Source organism: Dipodomys spectabilis, unplaced genomic scaffold, assembly GCF_019054845.1.
Source record: "Dipodomys spectabilis isolate Male_0828 unplaced genomic scaffold, ASM1905484v1 ptg000009l, whole genome shotgun sequence".
In the NCBI taxonomy this organism is placed as follows: domain Eukaryota; kingdom Metazoa; phylum Chordata; class Mammalia; order Rodentia; family Heteromyidae; genus Dipodomys; species Dipodomys spectabilis.
This window is the reverse complement of record NW_024870686.1, coordinates 7,103,277-7,126,948: the sequence shown is the minus strand read 5'-3', so window position 1 is coordinate 7,126,948 and position 23,672 is coordinate 7,103,277. Positions and strand designations below refer to the sequence as shown.

The 23,672-nt window shown below is 41.5% G+C and overlaps 1 protein-coding gene across 2 annotated transcripts; it reads right to left on the bottom strand.

Moving 5' to 3' along the window:
* Positions 1-277: 277 nt before the first annotated feature.
* Positions 278-17,674, bottom strand: Saraf (store-operated calcium entry associated regulatory factor). 2 transcript variants are annotated; one of them, XM_042701008.1, is made up of 6 exons: positions 17,443-17,674; positions 10,153-10,331; positions 6,032-6,446; positions 3,682-3,823; positions 2,916-3,010; positions 278-1,078 (listed from the first exon to the last, which is right to left on the bottom strand). In XM_042701008.1, the coding sequence occupies exons 1-6, from the start codon at positions 17,543-17,545 to the stop codon at positions 1,053-1,055; spliced, it is 960 nt and encodes a 319-aa protein (XP_042556942.1). In that variant the 5' UTR covers positions 17,546-17,674; the 3' UTR covers positions 278-1,052. The 2 variants fall into 2 exon arrangements, with proteins under 2 accessions (XP_042556942.1, XP_042556941.1); XM_042701007.1 differs by having other exon boundaries at positions 2,916-3,070; positions 17,443-17,671.
* Positions 17,675-23,672: the final 5,998 nt, after the last annotated feature.

Below are 23,672 nucleotides of genomic sequence, written 5' to 3'. Positions count from 1 at the left end.
CATGCACAAGTATGTGCACCCACATACACAGAGCATAGGCACCCACTAGGATGTTCATACAATAAAGTCTTCTAACACATTTCTTTGGACATACCCCTGCCATTAAGTGACACATGACTAAATTTGTGAGCCAAAATTTACTACATGAATAGTACCTGAGAAATGACTACCATATAAAATCCCCATTTAGGGAAACAACTTCTGTATGAGCCCCATTCCTTTCAGCAAAAGGGTAAAAAATTTTCATACCAATTTATGGCAAAGCAAACAGAAAGAATGAGAATGACACTTCTTATTTTTATTTATTCTGTCATTTTAATGTAAGATTGAAACAGACTATTACAACAACATTTGAGGGTCCACAGAGAACTGCATGCTTTTACTATGAAAAGACCTTTGTGAAAGCATTAGTATTTTACCTCTGGGAATTGGAATATGGGGGATTTCAAGCATTTTTGTCAGCACACAATCATTCAGAACAAGCTTCATATGTTTATTTTCTACCTTTTCCAATAAAAGGTAATACTCACTTATCAGAAGCTCACCACACCTCAGGACTCAAAGCTCAGGATCACAAAAGTGATCCAAGCCTATAAATTAGCATACATAATTAGTAGTCTAAAGCTTGGTTTAAATGTTCAAAGAACAGCAAACACCAAATAAAACAGAATATCATTTCTCTGAGGTAAAACCAGCTAAGCTTATTCTCTGTCTCTGTTCCTATCAGCACAGTGCTTTCATGCTCAATGCTTGCTGTAGCATCACAGGGCTTAGAAACAGTACATTTCCAGCATTCCACAGTAATCACTGCTTTTGACAACTGCAGTATACACCTACATGTTGCACTACCACACAGTACATAAGCACTTTGTCACATATATCACTCTTAGCCACAGATAACAGCACACAAAAAGCTCTACAGGACAAAAGGCCACAGAACTTTGGGATATTCCCTTTTCCCAGATTGTTAGCAGGTAGCACTTTTTTTTAAAGAGAAAGTGATGAAAAAACCAGAAATTCTGCATCCAGCGTTTGACTTTCAACTTTCTACTTTATCGTCTTCTAGTACCACCATATCCTAGAATAAGAAGAGCAAAATCTGGATTAGTTTTAAAGATACATTAAACCTGCTTCTATAATTAAAAAAGGGATGGAGGCATGGCTAAAGTGATAGAGTGCCTGCCTAGCACTCTTATCTAGTCTAGCACTCTGCCTAGTCTAAACCTCATTATTAAAAGAGAGAGAGAAACAATTAGAAATACATGTTTACTATTGGCAAAGAAAAGGTTGAGTTGTAAGGGGAGGAGACAATGAGCCAGTATGTAGACTATGAAGACCAATCCAGAACATTCCAATTGTCAGGCCTAGACTTACACACACACTTGCTAGGAATCATCTTTAGTCCGAAATCAAAGGATTCACTCTATGGGCTACCATGGAACAATCAACACTCGAAGTCTAAACCAAAAGGGCAGAGGCCAATGGAAGTGAGGGAAAGGCACAGACTTTCAGTGATCAGTGTGACTTGGACAATAGAGGTGATACAAGCATCCTTGTGCTCCTTCAGTGCACAAGTGCATGCATTTCTGTTGCTATGCACTGTTAGCCCTCTGCATCGGTGGGTTTCACAAACTTAGATTTAGCCAAATGCAGTTTGAAATATTCAGGGAAAAAACTCCATCTGTAGTGAACATGCATAGACTTTTTTCTTGTCATTCTTCTCTAAACAGTACAATGTAACAACTATTTACATAGTATTTAACTGTAGTATATAAGTAATCTAGATGATTTAAAGTATATGGTAGATTCTTAGATTATATGGGGTAGGTATTGGAGTTTGAACTAAGGGCCTCATCACTGGCACTCTAACATTTGAGCCCTACCGCTAGCAATGCTTTTTGTTGGTTAGTTGGAGATGGTTATTTTGGTAGACTTTCCTGCCTGGGCTGACTTCAAACACCCAGGTCTCAGCCTCCCGAGTAGCTAGGATTATAGGGGCAGCACTGGTGCCTGGCTATGTCATTCTTATATAAAGGACTTGTACATCCACAGATTTTCATCCCTGGGGGTCCTGGAGCCAACAGGGATGATTGTATCTGAAAATAAATCAATCACTGGATCCTGGGTATGCTTACCATCAATTTTCGTAGGTTCTAACCATTTTTCAAAATTATTATGTTATTTTTACCCAAACCAGCCTATAAAAATTCTATTCATTTTTAATTAAAAGTATTTTAAAGAACTCGTTTTTAAAATGTAAAAAAAGTTAATGATAAAATTTAAATATATTTTTCTATGATTTCAAGAATTGTTCATTTCTCTACAGTTTCCTTCTCCTAAGGAAGACATCTTAATCCACAGCAGTCTCTTTATCCACCATCTGTTTGTTCATTATCTGGATGTTTAATGCCAAACAATTATTGTTATTAAGATTTTTATCTTTGATCTTCTACAAAATACCTTTTGTAGTAAACATTGTAGTAAAATCATACTTTTGGCGATTACTTAACGTACAACTCAACATATTTTTTTTAATCTTCCTAAATGTGAAAAGTTCAAGCTTATACTTTAAAAATTCTAGTTTAGAGCCCTAAAAGCCAGGAAGATTAATTTTAAAAACCTAGTTAGTGTTAGGGCTGAGCCTATATCAACTCCATTTGATTTAATACTCTTCTCTTTTTTTGTAACACTGAGGACTGAACACAGGCCTCACGTAGGCAGGAAAAGGCTCTACCATGGGAGCTACACCTCCTATCACCATTAGATTTCTAAAAAATGGTTAAAATGGAAGCAAAGAATGAGTCTGAAGTACAATTTAATTTCAGTTCCTAAGTGCTAAATATACAGCCATCTTGTTAAGTTCCAAAACAACTTTGCTGCTTACATGTCAGGACAATGTGCATCTCTGCACTTACCTGATGCTGTTCTGGTTTTTGTCTCTGGATGCCCACATGCCGAATAGCTCCCGGAGCCGCCACCAAGAGGTGAGTAAGCACGACTATTCCATGTGCTGGAGTACGAAGGAGGATAAGATGGGTAGTACCATGAGTCTGAAAAAGGTGTTGCTGCTCTTTAAAGACACAAAAGTGCGTTAGGTGTCTCTCTTGGGACTATAATTTTTAATTGCCTTGCTGTCTCTAAACTATCAGAAAAAAAGTATCTTTCTAAGTATTGTTTCATGAATTTTCCAGCACATGAGGATTAACACAAGTGGTTTTCTGTATCAGACATTGTTATAGTTAGTCACTGCTATGTGGGAAGAAAGTGAAGTGAAGGTTCCTTCTTCTAAATTTGCAAGTAAAATTTAAACCACCAGCGGTATTCAAAACATCCCAAATTCTGGTCCCACACTCTGTCCAGGTTTGTTTCAATCTTCCTCCTACCAAACCAGACTGCTAATTGTCCCTTATCCAAATGTGTCCTTTTCTGGCATCTCATTTTCTCAGATGTCAAGTCTATAAGGATCACTGATATACAAAGTAACACAATGAAGGACAATAATGTATGTCGTTTTGATTAAAGGACTTATAATGTACCTTAGCCATCCACAAACAATCAAATTTAATAGGATGTCACCATGACTCATTTCCCTTTACAAAATCAAATGTAGTGGAAACAAGTAAGTGCGCAAAACAAGGAAGCCTCAAAGGAAATGTTGAATGAAGTTAATGCAAAACTTACCGATTGCTGCCAAACAAATATCCCAGTATTCCTCCAGTTCCCAGGCCAGTCCAGAAGCCAGGTCCTGAATTCTCATAGCCTTGTTGTCCTGCAAAAGCACTTCCAAAACCAGATGCTGCACCACGGCCAGTATTGTGTGGTCCTAAAAGTAAGAATATTTATTTACTCACACTCAAACATAACCTACCAGAGTTAACATGTCATTTCAATTATCCCATCTGTAGAGTACTACTTACTCATAACATTCAGCTCTCAGTTTATTCAAAAGGGGACTGTGAACTACTGGTTTATAACTTAGAAACACATTTTCCTTAGAAAAGGAGGAAGAGGGATATATCCTAGAATTTGGGTCAAAGGTCTTCCTATATAAGATTACATTTCCCCTGCTCAAGATCAGCTACTAAAAATGGCTCTACTTTTGGAGGTTACTTCCTTAACATCTTTACGGGCCGAGGTGAGAGCCTGTACCTGAACCTGAGTCCCCAGTGGAGTAAGGCAACCAGATGCTTTTATGTATCAGTTTTTTTGGTTTTTTTGTCAGTCGTGGGGCTTGAACTCTGGGCCTAGGCGCTGTCTCACAGTTCTTCAGCTCAAGGCTAGCGCTCTACCACTTGAGCCAAAGCACCACTTTGGGTTTTCTCATCATTAATTGGAGAGAAGGGTCTCATGGACTTTCCTGCCCGGGCTGGCTTTGAACCACAATCCTCAGATCCTCCTGAGTAGTTAGGATTACAGGTGTGAGCTATCAGTGCCCAGCTTGAAGTTAAATCTTAAAAAGACCAAAAAAGTATCTTCTGCTCAGAGGACTCATACACACACACACACACACACACACACACACACACACAAAGAAAGCTGCTAATTTTACATGGATGACACAACAAACCTGTAAATATGTACAAATCCATGTATCCATCACCCACATCACTTAACCACTTTAGCACCTAGAAGACTTGTAGGAATTCCCCACAGACCCTCATTCACCTTTATCCAAGATAAGCATTTCTTTTACCATACCTCATTCCAGAACTTTTTTTTTTTTTTTCGGTCAATCGTGGGGTTTGAACTCTGAGCCTGGGTGCTGTCCCTCAACTCTTCAACTCAAGGCAAGCTCTCTACCACTTGAGCCACAATGGCACTTCCGGTTTTCTAGTGGTTTATTGGAGATAAGAGTCTCATGGACTTTCCTGCCAGGACTGGCTTTGAACTGTGATCCTCAAATCTCAGCCTCCTGAGTAGCTAGGATTACAGACATAAGCTACCAGCACCTGGCCACTCCTGAACTTTTTATAAACAGGATCATATAGAAATATGCTTATGACAGTCAACTCTACTGCTGCATATTATCAACAAGTTTTCCATACTTCATACAGCTGTCACAATCTCCCCTTAATTGGATACTTAATCTATTTCCCATTTTAGGCTATTGTGAGCACAACAGTAGGTTAGGAACATTCTTGTACATCGCTTCTGAGCAGTTAGAGAACTGAAGACATTTTTATTGGCCATCTGGGTATGATTTTATTAAATAATGGCTCTTTATATTTCCTGCCCATTTTTCCAATGGGATTTTTTCCCAAGATCTGTGGGATGTCTTTGTATATTCAAGAGAGTAGTCTTTTGTTGGGACTAAGTTTTACAAATAAGTTCTCTTCAAATGTGACTTGCATTTTTACTCTCAATAGTCTCTTCTGATGAACAAATGTTCTTAATTTAAATGTTTCCTTTTACGACTAATAGTTTTCTGTTTTGTTTAAGAAATCTTTGGCTGGGCACCAGTGGCTCATACCTATAATCCTAGCTACTCAGGAGGCTAAGATCTGAGGATTGAAGTTCAAAGCTAGCCTGGGTAGCTTTGAGTCCAGGAGACTCTTTATCTTCAATTAACCACCAAAAAGCTGAAAGTGGATCTGTGGCTCAAATGGTAGAACACTATGGTAAAAAAAAGAAGCTTAGGGACAGTGCCTAGACTGAGTTCAAGCCCCAGTAGACACAACACAAAAAAAGAAATTTTGGCCTAAACTAAGTTCATGGCAAATATTCTCCTATGTTTTCTTCTGGTAGCTTGTTTTACCCTTTATATTAAGATGCATAATACTTAAGAGTTGATTTAATCAAGTTTTCCTGATGGAGATAATTTACTACTTAATTAGACATCTTTAAACTTGTAATCACAATGAATCTATGCAAAGAAACAGAACAGAAGAAGTAAAAGAAACTGAAAGAAGACAAGACTAAAAGAAACTAAAGAAAACTTTACGTCCCCAGTGTAATCATTCTCAATTTCAGACAAGCACAAGATTCACCACTCTCATGGCTACCCTACTTACTGTCACTGAAGGAAACATACCTGTAAACTCAGTCTTAAAGCCAGGAGGAGCGGGTCCTGCGGAGTTGGTAAACCTCTGAGAATGATGATTATATGGAGGGTACTCGGAATACGGTGGAGGAGAACACTGCCCGTCACTCAGGAACAACTTATAAACCACAAAGGCAATGGTAAGTAACACCCCAATTGTGATCAATCCGCCAAGGCCACAGGAATCTGCAGAATACCACTTGTAGTAATAATCAGAGAAAGAAGAGCCAGGGTGCTTTCCGGACTCTTTCAGTTTCTTCAGACCAATTTCTGTATAATCTAAGTTATACTCCAAGCCACAGGAGCCTCTGAGTACATACTGGTCTTCACTGGACTCATAGCCTTCACAGCTCACTACTGTTTTTCCAAATTTGTATGCAACATCTAAATCAGTCTTGCATTCCCACTGTGAAGAAAACAAACAAAAAACAGAAATATAATATGTAAGAAAATATACTTTTTTATTGTTTAGACTGTACGTGTCATAAAACTACAAAATGCAGCAAGGGCAAAAATCAGAGCAATGAGCATTTGAGCTGGGCAGACAAAGTGCACATTTCAAAGGTAATGCTGATTTGACTACTCTACTTCATAAACTGGATGGAGAGTACTATGCTTTATTCCTTACATATATGCATTACACTTTTTTTTTTTTGGTGTTACTGGGGTTTGAACTCAGGACCTCCCATTTGAGTCACGCCTGTAGACTTTTTTGCTTTAGTTATTTTCCAGATACGGTCTTGTACCTTATTGTATGTCTTAGTTGGCCTCAGACAAACCTATACCTATACACATGAACCAGGATTACTGAAGTCCACTGCAATACCCAGCTTTTTCTTGTGTGTGTGTGCACACGCACGCATGCACCAGTCCTGGGGCTTGAACTTGTTGTCCCTTTTTTGCTCTAAGTTAGAGCTAGTGCTCTACCACTTGAGCCACAGCGCCACCTTCAGCTTTTTCTTAGTTTATTAGAGATCAGCCTCATAGACTGCTGTCTGGACTGGCTTCAAACTCCATTCTCAGATCTCAGATCCTTCGTAACTAGGATTACAGGTGTTAGCACACAGGCCCAGTTTTTCTTTTAAAACAGGATATTGCTTAACTTTTTGCCCAGGCTAGTCAGGTGCCAGTGGTTCATGTCTGTAATCCTAGCTACTCAGAAGGCTGAGTAGCAGTTCAAGGACTGCCTGAGCAGGAAAGCCTATAAGACTCTTATCCGCAATTTACCACCAAAAAGCCAGAATTGTGGTTCAACTGGTAGAGCAACAGCCTTGAGAAACGCTAAGGATAGCGCCCAGGGCCTGAGTTCAATTATCAATACTGACATACATACACACACACACACACACACACACACACACACACACACACACACACACACACACACGAAAGAAAAATAGGGTGGGCACCTGGAGCCTGAGTTCAATTATCAATACTGACATACATACACACACACACACACACACACACACACACACACACACACACACACACACACACACACACACACACGAAAGTAAAATAGGGTGGGCACCTGGAGCACAGTCTCAGTGGTACAGCTTGTGCTGAACATGAACAAAATCCTAGGTTTGATCCCAATGCCACTAAAAACAGTAAATAAGCTGAGGTTTAAGTTATTTACATTTTGCTGCTTCTCTAAAATCATTTAGAGATACACGCTAAAGTAGATTTTAATTGGTTCTATTGCCTTTCTGTTTTTGTACAAACTACATTCTTCTCTCAAAGGTTGATTACACTACTTTATGTTTTATTGAATATAATTCACATGATTCACACATTTAAATGGCTTTCTGAGTGTTCATATTGATGTGAAACCATTACTACAATCAATTTTAAGGTTTTTCATCACCCCAAAAGAAATCGCAAACTCTTTAGCAATCACTTCCCATTCCCAACTCCTAAGTGTTCCCCTCACTACTGCCAAATTACTATCTGAATCCATTTTTCTACTCTGGACATTTCATAGAAATGGAGTCATATAACAATACATGGGCCTCTGAAACTAGCTCCTTTCACAGAGCATAATATTTCAGGGCTCATCCATGTTGCAGCACAAATCAGTGTTTTGTTCTTTTTAATGACTGAAAAATATTCTACTGTATGAATATTTCATACTTTGTGATATTCATCAGAATGGACCTTGGGTGGTTTCTACTTTTTTTAAATTATGCTACTACAAACATTTGTGTAAAGCATTTTTTCTTTTTGCTGGTCCTGAGGCTTGAACTCAGGGCCTGGGCACTGTCCCTGAGCTTCTTTTACTCAAGGCTAGCTCTCTACCATTTGAGCCACAGTGCCACTTCCCGTTTTTCCTTAGTGGTATATTGGTAATAAGAGTCTCACAGACCTTCCTGCCCAGGCTGGCTTCAAACCACAATCCTCAGATCTCAGCCTCTTGAGTAGCTAGGATTGCAAGCCTGAGCCACCAGCGCCCCACCTGTATAAAGCTTTTATGAGGAAGTATGTTTCTAATTCTCTTGGAAATATTCACAGGAGTATAATGACTGTTTATGGTAACTGTTCATATGATATTATATGGTGACTGTTCACAGGATAACTGTTTAACCTCTTGAGAAAATGCCAGGGAGCTTTCTGCTTCACTGTTTCACATTCCTAACAGCACATGAGAGTCCAACTTTCTCTATCACCTCAAAATACCTATAATTATCATAGTGGTATGTGAAGGACTGACCCCTACCCTGCTTTTCCAGGTACATATCGATAACAGGCAAGCCACTAAAGATCAGGGCAGACTGCCTGACTCTAGCAGAGCAAGCTATCTAACCCTGGCTATAAACATTTCATCTCATCATAGGCCCAACCAAAAAGCCCTCACCTCCCTAGACGTAATGGCTTTTTTTATTAACCTCTGCCTCCTTGCTCAGACCTTGTAAAACTCCATTCTTGAGCCCAATTCTGTACATAGTCTCCAAGCCCGTGGGAAGGCTGTGACCCCTCCCCCTCACCACCCCTGCTCTATCTCAATAAACAGTCCTTGAATTCATTATTGTTATTTAATTTCTATTAATTATTTATAAATGTTAGTTGTTGCTATTAATAATTATTTGATTTATTTAACTTATTTAAACTTGAATAAAATATATTCTAAACCACATTAAGTTTTGAAACTTCTGGAAGATTCTCTGCCCATAGCATCCCAAAGGCAATGAATACATAAACCCAGTAAGACATTTTTATTCACAAGTTATACCTTTTTTAAGTCAGCTGTTTGAAGCATAACAGTCACACATGTATCCCTACTATTTATAAGCTATGAGTCCTGACCAGAAAATTATTTCTTAAAGGTAGGCTGGTATGCTTTGAAGAACGTTAAGAAAATGATAACCAGAGGAAATCCCCAAGTATAAAATGGCTGAAAATTTTGCTAATCTTATCAGGAAGCCACAGTAGTAAAATTCAAAAATCAAGGGGTTTTTTTGTTTGTTTTTTGTTTGTTTGTTTGTTTTTGTCAGTCATGGGGCTTGAACTCTGGACTTGGGCACTATCCCTGTGCTCTTCAGCTCAAGGTGAGTGCTCTACCACTTCCGGTTTTCTAGTGGTTAACTGGAGATGGGGGGGGGGGGGGGTCTGGCAAGGTGGCTCAGTGGTAGAGTGCTTGCCTTGCATGTGTTCGATTCCTCAGCACCACATAAGCAGAAAAAGCCAGAAGTGGTGCTGTGGGCTCAAGTGGTAGAGTGCTAGCCTTGAGCCAAAGAGCTGAGGGGCAGCGCTCAGGCCCAGAGTTCAGACCCCACAACCAGCAAAAAAAAAAGTCTCACTGACTTTTCTGCCCGGGCTAGCTTTGAACCGTGATCCTCAGATCTCAGCCTCCTCAGTAGCTAGGATTACAGGCATGAGCTACTGGCGCCCGGCTAGTTCATTTATTTTAAAGAATGTTTCTTCCAGGGGAAAAAAGGAATAATGTTTTTACACATTTTGCACTGACCTAAGATTTTCCATATGTGCTTCCCCAAAATATTAATGTCTCAATAAGCAGTTTCTTGAATAAAAATTCTAGTTAAACTGTCAGGAAGGACAGCTTTGTGCACAAAAACAAAACAAAAACCGATTATCAATGTAGTGGAAGTTACCTGTACATCATAGCCATCCCAGCCTTTGTTCTGACACTGTATGACTTTAGGGATGTAAGAATCACAGCCAGCAGTGCCTCCAACACATTTCAACTGTGGGATTGGATCTAGTCTCCGGGAGGTGGTGTAGCGGTCATAGTGCAGTGTTAGAGCCTTTACATCCCGCAAGAGCATTCTGTCTGAAATGGAACACAGGTAAAAACAGAGTAAATAGCTGCTAAACAGAAATAGAAGATTCATCCTAACAGAACTTCTGTCATAGGGAATGGTTTCCAAAAAAAGTATCTTTCTTGCCTTTTGAGGCTGACACATGATCCAGGTGCACCTGAGCAGAAAGCAAGAGTCTATCTCAAAAGTAACCAGTACAGCTGGGTACCAGTGGCTCACATCTATAATCCTAGCTACTGAGGAGGCTGAAATCTGAGGATCGTGGTTCAAAGCCAGCCTGGGCAGGAAAGTCCGTGAAACTCTTTATCTCCAATAAACCATCAGAAAACCAAAAGCTCTACCCTCAAGTGGTAGAGCACTAGCCCTGAGCTGAAAAGCTGAGGGACAGCGCCCAGGCCCAAAGTTCAAGCCCCACACTGGCCAAAAAAAAAAAAGTAATCAGTACAGAAAGGGGCTGGAGGTACGGCCCAGTGGTAGGACACCCACCCAGCAAGCCTGCAGTCTTGATTCAAACCCAGCACTGAGGCTGGGAAGGTGGCTCAGTGGTAAAGCGCTTGCCTTGCATGCTTGAGGCCCTGGGTTCGATTCCTCAGCACCCATAAGCAAAAAAACAAGCCGGAAGTGGTGCTGTGGCTCAAGTGGTAGAGTGCTAGCCTTGAGCTGAAGAGCTGAGGGGCAGCGCCCAGGCTCAGAGTTCAGGCCCACGACCGGACCCAAAATAAAAACCAAAACAAACTCAGCACTGAGGGGGGAAAAAAAAAGTAAAACATACACAAGCATGTTCCTAAAGAACATTTAATGATTTAAAGGCCTATCAACAGGATAATAAACAGAATAAATTTTGATCACCTATTCTTACAGCAGACTTACTCTACAACAGTTAAAATGAGGAAACTAGAACCTTAAATCAAGCTAAATAAATGGGTAAAATATTTTAAGCAAAATGGAAGTTACTGTCTAAAATGATAAACTTCAAATGTTTGTACTAAAACACATATTTAGTTTCTAATATTATATAAAGGGAAATACAGGCCAGAATGGCTCTGAGTAAACATAGAATAGTGCCCAGAACATATGGTGCAAAATTGCTACATTTGGTGCAAAATTGCCAAGACAAAATTTAGTTTCTTGGCCTACAGATCCAAGAGAACTTTCCACAATACTACACTAAAAAAGAGAATTTGACAAAACAGTTGGATGTTATCAATTACCAAAGCCAAAGGTCTTTCTATACTTGTGATATCCAGTTAGAAAAAGTGAAAAGCCTACTCAATCAAATTAGTGGCAAAATATTCATAAAATACAATAAACTCATGTTCTTAAATACCTAGAAATAAATTTAGGACCAATTAAAAATCTCTATAAAAATACATACCTAATCCCTCCCCCACAGTATAACCCCTGCTTTCACTGTATTTGATGTCGGTATAATTTGTGGAGGGGAAGGGGAAAAACAAGTCATTTAAATAAGGATACAGGTGGACCTGTTGCAACAATGAGAAGTACAAGTTGTCATGTCGAAAACGAACTTTACAACTTGGGGGGGAGGAGGATTGGGTGGAGGGGGAGGGTGGATGGGAAGGGATGGGAAGGGTAAACAAAGGAGGAGGCTACAATGCTTGATAAGAAATGTACTCACTATCTTGCCCATGTAATTGTAACCCCTCTGTACAGTATTTTCACAATAAAAAAGAAAATATATATATATATATATACCTAAGTCGGGTTCCAGTGGCTCACACCTATAATCCTAGCTACTCATGTGGCCAAGAATCTTAGAATATATACCTAAATAATGTGATGCACTTCAACCAGAAACCCAGTAAGTTGTTTTTGGAACTGTAAAAAAAAAAATGTTAAGGGATTTTTGGAAAAATTAATGTCTACTAATACTTAGTATTTTTTAAAGAATGCATTTTTTACTATAAAAATACTACCACTTTGGCTGGGCACTAGTGGCTCACACCTGTAATCCTAGCTACTGAGTAGGCTGAGATCTGAGGATCACGGTTCAAAGCCAGCCTGGGCAGGAAAGTCCATGAGACTCTTATCTCCAATTAACAAAAAGAAAAATAGAAGTGGTGCTGTGGCTCAAGTGGTAGAGCACTAGCCTTGAGCTGAAGAGCTGAGGGACAGCACCCAGGCCTAGAGTTCAAGCCCCATGACCAACCAAAAAATATATATATATACCACTGCTGGGATAATATTAAGTTGGAATGGAAACAGACAAGGGAACTCAAATAAAACAAAGTCTAAAAATAAATGCAGATATTTGTGGGAACTGGATACAAGATACAATGAAATTTTCAATTCAGTGGAAAAAAATGCCTCCTTTCATAATTGGCACTAACACAGCTGGCCCTACAACTATATGAAAATCTATCTACAATATGAGAACACAAACTTAATTTTACATTAGCTAAAGATCTACAAGTTTAAGAACTATATTAAACTAAAACATGCTGGGGCTGGGAAGGTGGCTTGGTGGTAGAGTGCTTGCCTTGCATGCATGGGACCCTGGGTTCAATTCCTCAGCATCACATAAGCAGAAAAAGCCAGAAGTGGCACTGTGACTCAAATGATAGAGCGCTAGCCTTGAGCTGAAGAGCTGAGGGACAGCATCCATGCCCAGAGTTCAGGCCCCATGACCGACCAAAAAAATAAAATAAAATATGCTATAGTAAACTCAAAATAATTCAAAATTTTTCCTCATACATATTATCTGAAATAAACAAAACTATTGCATGGTATTAAAAGTCAGATTGTATTAATAAACTAAATAATAGAAATATCAACAACCTGAATTTACTGTAATAAGATTGCAATAATGCAAAGAACACTAAATTGACATCATGGTTTATTATCTGAAATAAACAAAACTATTGCATGGTATTAAAAGTCAGATTGTATTAATAAACCAAATAACAGAAATATCAACAACTTGAATTTACTGTAATAAGATTGCAATAATGCAAAGAACACTAAATTGACATCATGGTTTATTATGTGACTTTGGCCACAGCACTAAGTCTATCTGTGCTGCAGTTTGCTCAACTGTAAAACTAAGATGATAATATTAATCTTAAAATCTGTGTGAAGCTTAGTTATAATTTGCTAAAATTACCTGACAGAGTACTTGATTACCTGGCAGAGTAAGTGATCAATATGAGGATATTATCAGCACTGTATACCCATGGGTATCATTATGCTTACCCCACAGCACCTTTCTTCTCTAGACAGCCTTAAGATCAAAGAACAAAGACTCATCTCATATTCATCCCCTACTGGTTACATCAGTCAAGGGACATATAGAGTTCCTTCAACTGCACATGCATGCGCTGAAATCCACTTACCTGTCTCAAACTTCAAGGAAAACCAAATGCCTCTGAGCCTAGTTCTCCCATATTCTCCAACATCTCAATACTAAGTCCATCGTTTTAGTTGTGCAAGTCAGAAACCCTGGAATCACCTTTGTCTTCTATCCTTCTCTTAACTCTCACTGAATCAATCAGAATACTGAAACAGGTGACAGGAGAACCCAACCTGACTCTATCATCACTCCCTGGAGCTAATCCTTGAGATTTATCTTAGAAGCCATCTTTTCACTGACCTCCCTCCCACCTCTTTCATGTATTCCAAAGAGTAAGCTCAGAGAAAACTGTAAAAACTGAAGTCATATCAAATCATTTACCTTTCCTTTTTCTTCAGGTTCCTGATGAAATGTTACCTTAAATGTAGCTTCTCTGAGCAATATATGGATTTTAAGTCCCACCCTAAGGACACACACTGTCCTTAACATTGTCCATACCAGTTTTCATTATATGGTATGCTATTTACATGTTTATTGTCTATTTCATCTCAATAAATATAAACTCCTTGAAGACAAGACAGTTTTGTTTATAGCTATATTCTTCCCAACAGGAGAAGACTGATTTAAACATAAGACCACAGTTGATTTAAAAAAAAAAAAAATGAGAAATGCATCAAGGGCTCACACTTATAATCCTAGCTACTCAAAAAACTAAGATCTGAGAACCTCAGATCTTTGAAATCAACCTGGGTAGACAAACCTGTGAGCTAATTATCTCCAACCAGCTAAAAGCTGGCACTGGTAGTAGGTTTCAAGTGGCAGAGCTCCAGCCCTGAGCAAAAAAGCCAAGCAAGAATGAGAGGTCCTGTGTTCAAATCACAGTACAAGCATAAAACAAACTGAAAATTCTTAGAATTAGAAAAATAGAAAATTAGAAAATTCTTAGAAAATTTTTAGAATGATACTTTTTTGAGGCATACTACTGCTATGTGTTAGCTAAAGTAAATAAAAAGCATATTTCTTCAAAGTTGACCTCAAGTCAAGTAGAAACAGAGTGTTTTCTGTTCCAGAACAACAATTCTACAACATAGGTAGACTAAGAGCCATCAGGAAGTGGCTCACCATTCATTTAAATGTGGTTGTTCCTGTAGTTCCTCAAATGCTTTATATGTAAATGCAACCCACTCACCCAGTTTTAAATTGAGGATTCAACTAATGTTTCATTCTAGGTTTAATACTGCTTTCTGATCAAGCCTTTTTGGGGGTAGGGGTGTGGCATTAGGGCTTGAACTCAGGGCCTGGGCACTGTCCCTGAGCTTCTTTTGCTCAATCAAGACTAGTGCTCTACTTCAAGATTTTTCTGTGATTAATTAGAGATAAGAGTCTCACACTTATTTTACCCTCAGGCTAACTTTTCTGCCCCAAATCCTCAGATTTCACCTTCCTGAGTAGCCTTTCATTTGTAAGCAAATTTGTAGGAACATTTTAAAAAAACATATAGATCTTAAATCCAAATTGGGTTCTCACTTATTGACAATAAAACATCCATAATAATTGGGTTATTCAGCCAGGCACAAGAGGCCTAAACCTGTAATTCTAGCTACTCAGGAGGCTGAGACCTGGAAGATCTTGAGGCTCCAAGTCAGCTGGGAAAAAGTCCTTTGAGACTGTATCTCTGATTAACCAGCAAATAACCAGGCTAGAGGCTCAAGTAGTAGAACACTATCTGTGACAAGAAAGCCAAGCAAGATGGAGGCTCTGAGTTCCAGCTACAGTTCCGGCAAATAATAATAATAATAATAAGTGGAGAAATGCAACAATGAAATTCTCCTTGTACAACTAATGTAAGCTAATAAAAAAAATAAAATAGGTTACTCATGCTTGAAAATAGCACTCTACAAGATCTTACAGAAAGAAACTTGTTGAAATAAATTGTTTGCAACTACCCAAACGGAACAAGGAAAGCTGTTGACTGGGGACACAGTGATAGATGGAGTGAGATTGAGTGGAATATATTGGAAATTTGACAATGAAATCCCCCTACATATAGTCAATTTAAACTAATTTTAAAGAGGAGGGGAGGGGAAAGGAGGGGGGAGGAGGAGGGGGGAGGAGGAGGGGAGAAGGAGGGGGAGGAGGAGGGGGAGGAGAAGGGGGAGGAGGAGGGGGAGGAGGAGGAGGAGGAGGAGGAGGAGGAGGAGGAGGAGGAGGAGGAGGAGGAGGAGGAGGAGGAGGAGGAGGAGGAGGAGGAGGAGGAGGAGGAGGAGGAAGAAGAGGAGGAGGAGGAGGAGGAGGAGAGAAGAAGAAACTTGGTAGTGGTGTGGGTGGTGGCCCAAGCCTGTAATCCTAGCTACTTGGCAAGTGGAGATGGGAAAAAGGAAACTTAGGGGGGAAATGATCAAGGACAGCCCCAGCAAAAGGTTCATGAAATTCCAATTCGACCAATGGCTGATAATATTTGTGTTCCAAACCCTTTCATCCCAGCTAAATGGGAAAACACAAATGAGAATTGAGGTACAGGCCAGGGAATGAAGTGGAAAAGGACCCGTGGAATGGCTCAGGTGATGGATGTGAGGCTGAGATGAAACCCCAGCACCACCAGAAACTTTTAAAAATGAATCTGTTGGGGCTGGGAAGGTGGCTCAGTGGTAGAGCGCTTGCCTTGCATGTATGAGGCCCTGGGTTCGATCCCTCAGCACCACATAAGCAGAAAAGGCTGAAAGTGGTACTGTGGCTCAAGTGGTAGAGTGCTAGCCTTGAGCTGAAGAGCTGAGGGGCAGCGCCCAGGCCCAGAGTTCAGGCCCCACGACTGGCAAATAAATAAATCTATTGCTTAAATTTAAAAACAGGGATGTCCTTATCACCAACTCACAAATTCTTCCTTCACCTTAATATTGTACGCTCCCAACCAAAAATGTCATGAGCCTCTTCCTTAGAAGGCACTTAAGTACTTTTGCCTAAAATATGCGAAAAAGATGGAGCCGCACGAGCCACTTGCGCCACGCTTCTTGCACTGGTTATTTTTTAAGTAGTATCCTGCTTTATGCCCACATCAGCCTGATCTGCCACCCAGTGCTTCCCGAGCCTCTGGGGGTAAAGAGGGGTGTGACTGCACTGAGCCACTGGTGAAATGGAAGTCTGAGGATTTCTTTTTTGCCGTGTTAGCCTCCACCCGGATCCCCAGATGTCTGCCTCCCGAGTAGCTGGGCTTCCAGGCTGGAGCCGCAGCGCGCGGCTAGAGAAAACATTTTAAACGCCGGTGCACGGTGAAAGCCGAAGGGAAACGCAGTTGTCATTCGATTTACTCCGCTGCCTCGGGCAGATTTAGAAGCAAGAGTTGTGCTCTCAAAAGCAGCAGTCTGTGATTCTAGAAACCCGGCTGTCAGACTTAATTGAGGGCCCAGAGTCCGCTGAGGGTGACTCAGACCGCCGGTGGCGTGACAACTAGGAGCCCTAGCAACAGGCGGCCATGCTAACAGTAGACGACGACGACATCAGGCAGCCATGACAAACGACGCGCAGGTGAGGGCCCAGGCTGCCAGTCGGACTCAAGTATGCAGGCCGTGGCCCCGAGAACGTCGGGGGGCGAGGGGGGGGGCCAGGAGAAGGTACGAACCCGACTTTCAGGGTCGTCCCGCCCCGCCCACTGCCAACCTTCCCACTCGAGCAGCCCAGGCGCCAGGCCGGGTGCGGATGAGCAGCAGAGACGCCAGAAATGGGGGACCAGGCCCGGGGGCCTCCGGCCGAGGACGGCAGGACGGGGCTGGGGCGGGGGGAGGGGGGAGAGAACCGGGGACCCCGACAGCACTCACCAGGATCATTCCAGCACAAAGTGGGGCCCGCGATCAGCAGCAGCAGAAGCAGATCGAAGAGCAGGCAGCGCTCCGCGCCTCCCCGCCCGCCAGCCGCGGCCATGGCGCTGGGTGAAGACTGTGCGCGGCGGCACCAGGCGCTCTAGGGCCCGCGCCGGGCAGCGGGGGGGAGCGGCGCGCCGCTGCGCAACCACACCGCGAACCTGCGGCTGGGGAGGTCCGGTGTTACTGCAGAGCCGCAGCCCCGCGCCAGCCTGACGTCACTGCTGCTGCGGTACGTGGAGGCTCGTGAGTGGCCGCTTCTGGCCCCGCCCCTGAGGCTCGGCGCGCATCTAGGCGTGGCGGGGGCGGGGCGAGGGATGGGGGCGGGGCGGGGGCCCGGAGGCCTCGGCACCTGCAGGCCGGACCTCCCTGACTGGAGAGGTAGAAAGCACTAAGGTGGGAAGTTTGAGATGTTTTAGTCCGGTTATGTGTTTCCAAAACCTCCATAACCATTCACGAGGGAAGTCGCCACCCTTTATTTTTGTTCAGCTTTGTGCTGAGCATCTGGCCGAGCTCCTGACACATGACGAATGTTCTATTAGTGTTTAATAAAAACAAGAGAAGACTCAGGGGAAAGGTAGCAAGGAAATATATTGTGTGATTTCAGAGGTCAGAACCTTTCAAATGCTTCCTAATACATAGAAGCCGTGAGAATGGGACAATGGAAGGTCTGTGGGGGAGACCATATTGCTTGAATAAAGAACCACTTGGGGAAAATAGCTCTCCGACCTTCATTCCAGGCATCGGTTTAGACGTGAAGGATACAGACAACCTCCCTTACACAGGAACCTTGCACTGAAGTAGTACAGTAAACAATAAAAATAACATGTAGCAGTAAGTCCTTTGGGGAAAATAAAACCTACTTGACAAGCAAAATTTTGACAGTGAAGCATGTCTGAAATGTGTTGTTTGGAGGTTGATAGGAGGAGGGGGAATGAGGAAGAGGGATCAACCAGGATGAGTCTTATCAAGGACCATTGTATGCACATATAGACACCAAAATGAAACCCCCTTGATGCAAATAAAAAATGTAAAGAAACTGTTCTTCATAAAGAACAGATGAAAAAGCCCCACTTTGATTTGAGGAATAGTGATTCACCAGCTAGCCCTTATGCATTACAAAGCCTATAGCAGTGAATATAATAAATTTGGGGACATGGGAAAGACAAACAAAGCAGCATAACTGCAACATAGGAGGTTAGGAGATGAATGAAAGAAACAAGAGAACTTGAGTGGAGACTTAAATCAGACCAGACAGGGTTAGAATACTGTAGAGATAATAGAGAGTTCTGTTCTGAATATTTAAGGTGAATGGTAGCCATGTCATTAGGTATGCAAACCCACGTTCAAAGCTAAGGTATATTTGCAGTTATACTGTAAATATGCAAATGGTATTTAAGGCCAAGAGAACAGATGTGCTGCTTGTGGTAGTACATGCCTATAATCCCAGTACTTGGGGGAAAGAGGTAGGAGGGCTTGGAGTTCTAGAACAACTTAGGCTACATAGTGAATTGGATACATTCTATGTTCATATTGAAATGTCACAAGAAAACTCCCCCCTTTACAATTAATGTATGCTAATTGAAAATAATGTCAGCCTGGTACAAATGGCTCATGCCTATAATCCTTGCTGCTCAAGAAGCTGAGATTCGAGGATCACAGTTCAAAGCCAGTCCAGTAGGAAAATCTGAGACTTAATCTCTGTTGTTTGAGATGAGCAGCAATGAACAAGACAAGAGGTTGTACTCATTTGCATTCTAATGGGAGAGACTGCAAACTATGTTATGAAAATTCAGAGTGCCTTGAAGAGGCAGGTAATGCAATGAGTAGTGCTATAAGAAACAGGACAGCCCAGAAAGGTTCACTGAGAAACCCTGGCTGGAGCTAAAAGCTAAATAATAAGCTGTAAAAAGCTTTCCCCACTTTCCTCTCCTTTCTACTCTCCCACACAGCACTAGACTTCTGTGACCAGATGTGGAGGAGGGACTGTTGAACTCAAGGCTTCACTCTTGCCAGGCAGGCTTTGTATTTCTGGGCATCCCCCTAGTCCTTTACATTCATTTTGGATGAGAGTTTGGCCAGGGGCTGGCCTGGATCTCACTGATCCTCCTACTGGTGTTTCACACACAGCAGGGATCACAAGCTTGCACTAACATGGCTGGTATGTTGTTTGAGATAAGGGTCTTGATAACTTTGTCAGAACTGACATTGAATTTCAGGCTTCCTTGACCTCCTCTTCCTGGGTAGCTGGGATTAAATGTGAGTCACTGCTCCCAACATGAGGATTTCATTTCAATACAACAACTGGGTGTCTTAAGTCAATTCTGTTCTGACACAATTCTATTCCAAGTTGTGAACTGTGTTTCTGACTAGCTACAATCACCCCCTCCCTTAAAGGTGAAATTAGGTCTGGAATTTGCCTTAATGTAACAAGAGGAAAGAATTTAATAAGGGGTGAAGGAGAGTGAGTGAGAGTATAAATAAAAGAATATGGGCTATATTTTGAAGATCAAAAGAAGCTGGTAACATGAGAGTTCATTATACTATTATTGCTACTACTTATATGGAGTACTTAATTTTTTCATACTAAAATTTTTTAATGAAAAAAACTTCTCCTTCTGTAACTTCATCTGTAAGAGTAAGTCATTCCCAGTTCATAAAATATGGAAAGGAGGAAATCAGATAAATCTTAGCTAGCTTCCCCCAAAACAAGAGGTTTGTTCTTCTCACCCCATCTCTGAATTAATTTTGAAGGCTAGGAAACTAGATGTAGGGAAGTGTTGGAACTGTGAAAGATAACATGGATACACTATTACATACAACAATATTTAAAGGACAATTAAAGGACATAACAGTGTTTAACATTCACTTTAAAAATGGGTGAGAAGACTTCTAACATTCTACTTTTTTTCAAACTGACTTTCAAGCCATAGCTTGAGGTCATGTTACCACTTTCAGTTCTAACCTTTGTGAATGATGTGGAGTAGGATGTTTAGGAATTAAGGAAGCACTCCCAACAAATTGTTTTAGGTGATATTTGAAATACAACAATGGTGAAAAACAAACATTTTAAGGTCCCAGGTTACTGGTCCCTACCTTGCATTCTGCAGGCCAACATGGCTAACTAACTAACTAACATGGCTGGTATATTTGTAGAGATAAGGGTCTTTCCCTCTTGGAAAAGTTAGAAGGCAGTCTCCTAGGTTTCTGTGATTATAGAAGCCAACAACTATAGAACTCTCTGACTAAAGAGCAATCCTAGTTGTTCATGTATATCATAAAGAACACCTGCTGTAGCTCGGTGCTAGTGGCTCATGCTTGTAAACCTATCTCTCAGAAGGCTGAGATCTCAGGATTGAAGTTTGAAGCCAGCCTGTACAGGAAAGTCTATGAGACTCTTATCTCCAATTAACCAACTAAAAAGCTAAAGTGCAGCTGTGGTACAGCCTCAACCTCGAGCAAAACAGCTAAGGGACTGCACCTAGGAGCTAAGGGACTGTACCTAGGCTCCTGAGTTCAAGCCCCAATACCACTACTGGCACACACATGGACACACACACACACACATACACACACACACACACACACAAAACCTATAAATGCTTAACACATTGTACTCAAAAGATATTAGTGGGCTAGACATGTGGCTTAGTAGTAGAGTGCTTGCCTAGCATGCATGAAACCTTGGGCTCCATTCCTCAGCACTACATAAACAGAAAAAGTCAGAAGTGGCACTGTGGTTCAAGTGGTAGAGTACTAGCCTTAAGCAAAAAAAAAAAAAAAAAAAAAGCTCAGGGACAGTGCCCAGACCCTGAATTCAAGCCACAGGACTAAGAAAAAGAAAAAAAAGATATTAGTGGCTACCATTTAACTACTGAGACTTGTGGAAGCCACCTCTAAAAAGGCTTTTTTTTAAATTAATTTACTTTATTATTATAGAGGTGATATACAGGGAGATTACAACTACGTGAGTCAGGTAATGAGTACATTTCCTTTCATACAGTCTTCTGTTCCCTCATTCTCTCTGATTCCCTCCCTCTCATCTCTACCCACAAGTTGTATAGTTCACTTTCATCAATATCCAGTAATCCTCATTGCTGTACTTTTTCACCCTTAAAAGGGCTTGTTTAATAAATATTATTATAAAGGTGATGTACAGAAGGGTTAAAACGGTTTTTGCTAATGTGATCTTCCCTGAGAACCAAGCCATGACCCTGGAGTTGTGAACCTATCACTTTGTACCACTGATCAGGACTGTCCTTTAATCATCCTTGCTTAAAGGATGGAATACCTTAGAACAAAACAAGCAAAAGTATTATAGCAACACGTAGGATGAAATTATTTACTTTTCCAGATATTCTCTGATCTTAGCTTTGTGTTGGAATGACACCATAGACTGAGTTGTTTATGAAGAAAGGATAGAGTCCTTTCTTCCAGTTCTTAAGGCTGAGAAGGCCAAGAGCTGCTTTTGGTGAGAGCCATCTACCTTGCTACATCATAATATGCTGGAGGAATCATCAGGAAAGAATAAGAAAAGAACAAAATCTGTTCATAACAGTCATTAATCTACTTGTGAGGCCAGAGCCCTCAAGGCCTAAATACTTTCCGTTAAGCCCCACCTCTCAACATTGGGGCTTTGGGGACTGGATTTCCAAAGATGCTTTTGAAGTCAAGTTCAAACCAGGGCATCTCCCCACTCAGTTCAAGATGGTTTAAGAGGAGGATGCATGTAACGGCTTCAGTGCAGGGAGCTGGAAGTACAGTACATATTCCAGGCATTCATTCAACTGTGCCTTGTGGTTTTGCTCACATAATCCATAAATGAAAATACCTTTTTTTTTTTTTTGGTCGGTCCTGGGGCTTGAACTCTGGGCCCTGGGCGCTGTCCCTCAGCTCTTCAGCTCAAGGCGAGTGCTCTACCACTTGAGCTACAGCGCCACTTCCAGTTTTCTGGTGGTTTATTGGAGATAGGAGTCTCATGGTCTCTCCTGCCCAGGCTGGCTTTGAACCACGATCCTCAGATCTCAGCCTCCTGAGTAGCTAGGATTACAGGCGTGAGCCACCAGCGCCCGGCGTGAAAATACCTTTTATGGCACAGGAAAGTGATGACAGAACTTTTTGCAGGGGCTGGGAAGTTGGCTCAGTGGTAAAGCGCTTGCCTTGCATGCCTGAGGCCCTGGGTTCGATTCCTCAGCACCACATCAGCAAAAAGAAAAAAGCTGGAAGTGGTGCTGTGGCTCAAGTGGTAGAGCGCTAGCCTTGAGCTAAAGAGCTGAGGGACAGCGCCCAGGCCCAGAGTTCAGGTCCCGCGACCGGACCCAAAAAAAAAAAAAGAACTTTTTGCAATAACTTGAATGAACAACAACAAAAAAAAAAAAACTATAATTTGAGGCAGTAAGCCTCAAAACCATTGATCTGCTTTCTAAACACATGTGGAGTTAACCCTAGAAATAGTGAAAGAAAACAGGGTGGACAATGCCTTAAGCTTCCCAACAGCCCTCTTGCTCGCTCCCCCACCCCCTTTTTGTCAGTTGTGGGGATTGAACTCTGGACCTGGGCACTGCCTTCAGCTTTTCAGCTCAAGGCAAGCACTCTACCACTTGAGCCACAGCACCACTTCAGGTTTTCTGATGGTTAATTGGAGATAAGAGTTTCACGGATGTTCCTGCCTGGTCTGGCTTTGAACCCTGATCCTCAGATCTCAGCCTCCTGAGTAGCTTGGAGCCACTGGCACCAAGCCCCCAACAGCTCTCTTAAAAGCAAGTCCGAAATGTGACTTCTAAACATCTATTCAACACAGTCATTTATGTCAATTTACCAAAGTATTATGGTCAATTTACCAAAAGATTCAAAAGTCCAAATCTAATATTACTTGCCTCTATCTGTCTCCTTTTAAAACCCTTCAAAAGATCTGCATAGCTCACAGAAAGAAACACAACTTCCTGGACAGGATCCAGGTGAATCTAATAGGCTACTCCTCTCCTCTCTTCAACACACCAGGCTCCTGGTTCCATTGGTTGCCAAAGTTCCCTGCCCAGTGCACACACACAGAGACACAGAGACACAGAGACAGACAGAGACAGACAGACAGACAGACAGACAGACAGACACATACACACACACACACACCCCTCATCCCCATGTCAGAATTTTCCTTTTCTTCTCCCTTAGTTGCAATATATACTCAT

Bases quoted from the DNA above. Each gene is read 5' to 3' on its own strand.
- Saraf (XM_042701007.1), bottom strand. From the start codon at position 17,545: ATGGCCGCGGCTGGCGGGCGGGGAGGCGCGGAGCGCTGCCTGCTCTTC. The intron at 6,447-10,152 runs GTAACTTCCACT...TTTTCTTCACAG, and splicing joins GGGATGGCTATGATGTACAG to TGGGAATGCAAGACTGATTT. The intron at 1,079-2,915 runs GTAAGTGCAGAG...TTCTTATTCTAG, and splicing joins AAAAACCAGAACAGCATCAG to GATATGGTGGTACTAGAAGA.